The sequence below is a fragment of the Centruroides sculpturatus genome, unplaced genomic scaffold, assembly GCF_000671375.1.
Source record: "Centruroides sculpturatus isolate CEXI.00-Female unplaced genomic scaffold, Cexi_2.0 scaffold667, whole genome shotgun sequence".
NCBI lineage: Eukaryota > Metazoa > Arthropoda > Arachnida > Scorpiones > Buthidae > Centruroides > Centruroides sculpturatus.
Genome location: NW_019385247.1, coordinates 382,400 through 385,952, shown reverse-complemented (window position 1 = coordinate 385,952; position 3,553 = coordinate 382,400). Strand labels below are relative to the sequence as shown.

The window sequence follows — 3,553 nt, the reverse complement described above, 5'->3', positions numbered from 1 at the left end:
ATTTTAATATATATATTTATTTAAACTTAAATTAATATATATATAAATATATACTAAGCTTACTCTGAATTAACTAAAGAAATAAATCATAAAAATATGACACATTTTAATGATATGTTTATTTGTTTAAATTATATTTTTAAAGATTATTATTCATTTTTTTTTAATATTAAGTATAATATCTCTCTCCTAATTGTATTTCTTCACTCATTTCATTTTATTATTCAGCAGCAAATAAAACAATATCTTTACCATTGTTCATTATCTGGATTGTTTGTTTATTTACACACAAAACATCAAATTTACTATTAAAATATTTCATGAAATATGATTGAATAATATGTGCAACATTCTTTCATTCTTTAGTCATTGGATATCATCAAATTAACAAAATGTTTTATTTATTAATATATTTCTATACTATTTTTATTTATAACAAATGAAAAATCAAATGCCATAAAAATTATCAAAAGTATAAAAATATCTGAGTTTTCAATATGTAAAAATTTTTATCAGTACATAAATTTATATATTGAATGATATACTTTAACGTTTCTTTAACAAAAACATATTTGACAGGAAAATTTCAAATATGGTATATTTATAAAGAATTCAAAATGATGATGATGGAAAAAAGTTTATTCAACAAATTTTACCGGTATTTATAGATAAAACATCACATTTCTATTAGCATACAAAGAAAAAAATAAATAAATGGATAAGATTTACACTTTTTTAAACTTAGAAAAAAAACAACTAATTATCTAACTTTTATTATGCCAAAATTTATTATGCATTTATCATTAAAAATTAGCAAAAAATATATGCTTATGAAAGTAAATCATCATTTATTTATTTTGTTTCCTTTTTTTCTTTGTATACTAACAGAAAAATGTTATTTGATTTATGAATAAAATGCCATTTCTAACTTTATTTTGGGTTTTTGTTCCTATTATTCCATTTAACATTTTCTTATATATTCAACAAGATTTTCTGTAGTAATTTTTTTTCTACAATCATTATTCTATTATCAATCTCAAATACTTCAATGCTAATTAATGCATTAAAATTTGTAACAAATTTGGAATGAAATATATCATTAAAATAAAAAATATAAAAGGTAAAATTTAATTAAATTAATAAAAACTATCTATATACTTATTAAAAAATTGGCACATTTAAAATTATTAATTAAATTATTATTAAAGAATAATAATAGTTTAATTAATAAATTTTAAATTTAAGACAAATCCATAAACATTATTTTAAAACAGAAAACAGCTTTCTCAGCATCAAAATAACTTCTACAGTATACATATTTAAAATAAATCTGCCCAAAAAATTATTTTTTCAAACCTAAAATATTACTATAAAATTAAAAACATATATTCTACTACACAATTCTTTCTTATTGTATTTCAACAAATAAAAAAATTGTGTTTTTTATATCAAATTCAAATGTATTGACAGATGTTTTGGATATCTGTTTGGTCCTCTGTATTCCTTCTCTATAAAATTCTATAACAGAAAGAATTACCATAATAGTAACATTTTTCAACTGATTAACTATCTTTTTCTTTTCTTTGAATTTATAGAAAAAAAGTTCAAATAAATTTGTTTTATTCTTAACTGGCTTTACATAATCAAAAATAATCAGTAAATGTCAGTAACTTTAAAATTTTTAAATTCATCTTTATTCTTATTTCAACATTTAGGATTTTTATGCAAAAATTCACAATAAACAGAATTTAGTTATAATTTAATAATTTAAAAAAAAACTTTTATCATAATGTAAAATTTCCTCAGTTAAATTATTTCTTACTTTCTTCTATCAGGACTTCTACTTTTAGTCCTTGAACGCTTTGATCTTTTTTTCTTCTTCTTCTCTTCTTTAATGTGCCTGTTAATTAATAAATTGATTGTAAAAATTCACTGAATTCATTTCATTAAAATAATTCATAGAATATGTTTTTAAATGGTTTTTTTTTTCAGGATCATGTTCCTATATGATCCCAAAAACATATTTATTTATTTTTATTTATTGTTTTTTACAATAAATAAAAACAAGTAAGGCGGCAAAACCATATTTGGGACAAGAATATGTCTCGGAGACTCACTACTAAGTGGAATCACTTTGATGCTCAAGGCAGGTCTTGTTCTCATTCTCCAATCTTCTTTGGTATCGCTGCTTTTGGGCGCAATTGTTCAAACTTTGCCGGCCACGACCACAAGGTCGATAAATTAACCTATCCAATCTCAAAATTTCTCTCTGTTGCGTTCCGGCTCGGGTTGAATTTTTGTTGATGTGTAATGAAAATTTCCCATTTTTGAAAAAAATAATTGTGGCTATTGTATTGTCCAAAATTATTTTTTATTTTGCACAAACAATATACAGTTTAACCCAATTATAACATCATCGGATGTAACAACAACCCTAATATAACATCAAATTTTTATCAGTCCCACAATTTTACTATACTAGATAATGTTAAAAAACCCACTTGTAACGACATAAAACCATTTTAACCTCATATTTGAAGCACTCCCAAATTTACAAAATTAGATTACAAGTTTTATTTAACATAGAAGAAACTACGTGTTCAGTCCTAAGGTCAGAGTTCACTTCTTAGAATGAATGTGAGTGGTACTCTCCCCACCTGACTTTGGTGGGGTGAGGTGCCTGTTTTGCCTGTTTGTAGAAGAGGGTCGCCATTTTGTATTTTATTTTGACTCAGTTCTCATCCCCTGACTACTTACAAGTCTGGATTTTTTTGTGAGCAAATGATTTGGGCACCTAATACTCTGTGCCAACTATCAACTCTCGACATGTACTCCTTCATACCTCTATGCTGGTAACAGAAAACGACAGTACGATTTTATAAACAAGACATAGTCTTGTCAATAAACACAATGTATATATTTTATTTAATTAACCTAAAAATAACTGATAATTATCCTATACTGTTTGCATTTTCTTTTCTTTTTTCTTTTACAAGAGATTACTTAGAATTTTACCCAGTCATGTCAAAGAATGGTTAGGAGGGATTTGTGCTTCATTTGTGTTAAGATGGTCATCCAATATGTAAATCCATTTTGTCAGTTTGTTACCTTATATAAACTTTTAATGTTTCATTTTACAGCTAGTATACTTTTTACAAATTTATTGTAATTTTTTCAAAAGACATTACTTATTTTATTATAACAATCATAAGTTCACGTTTTTTTATACTTTATATATTATTGATTCTAAGAGTTTTCCAGTTTTTTGTATTCAGCACATATTTTTCCAGTTTCTTTAACACAGAACAACTGTAATGTGTTAATTAATATTAATTTTAAGTATTCTTCTTGAACCACTGATGGGGTTTCATTATTAGTCTCAAAAATATAAAATATTGTTAATTTAAATTTACATTTATACATACAGGGTGTCCAGAGTAAGACTGACATATTTTAAATCACTGCCAAAATTCAGTGTATAAAGATAAATGTATGGACTTATCCCAAGATAACTCGGGCAAGTTCCATAGCATTACATAAAACCCGGGCCTTT

The 3,553-nt window shown here is 24.4% G+C and overlaps 1 protein-coding gene across 2 annotated transcripts in view; it reads right to left on the bottom strand.

Moving 5' to 3' along the window:
• Positions 1-3,553, bottom strand: part of LOC111636691 (ATP-dependent RNA helicase DHX8-like) — a 74,866-nt gene that overhangs the window by 46,055 nt on the left and 25,258 nt on the right. For both annotated transcript variants that reach the window (XM_023381986.1, XM_023381987.1), the window contains exon 6: positions 1,823-1,900. In XM_023381986.1, the coding sequence (XP_023237754.1) occupies positions 1,823-1,900 (78 nt within the window). The remainder of the gene's footprint in view (positions 1-1,822; positions 1,901-3,553) is intronic.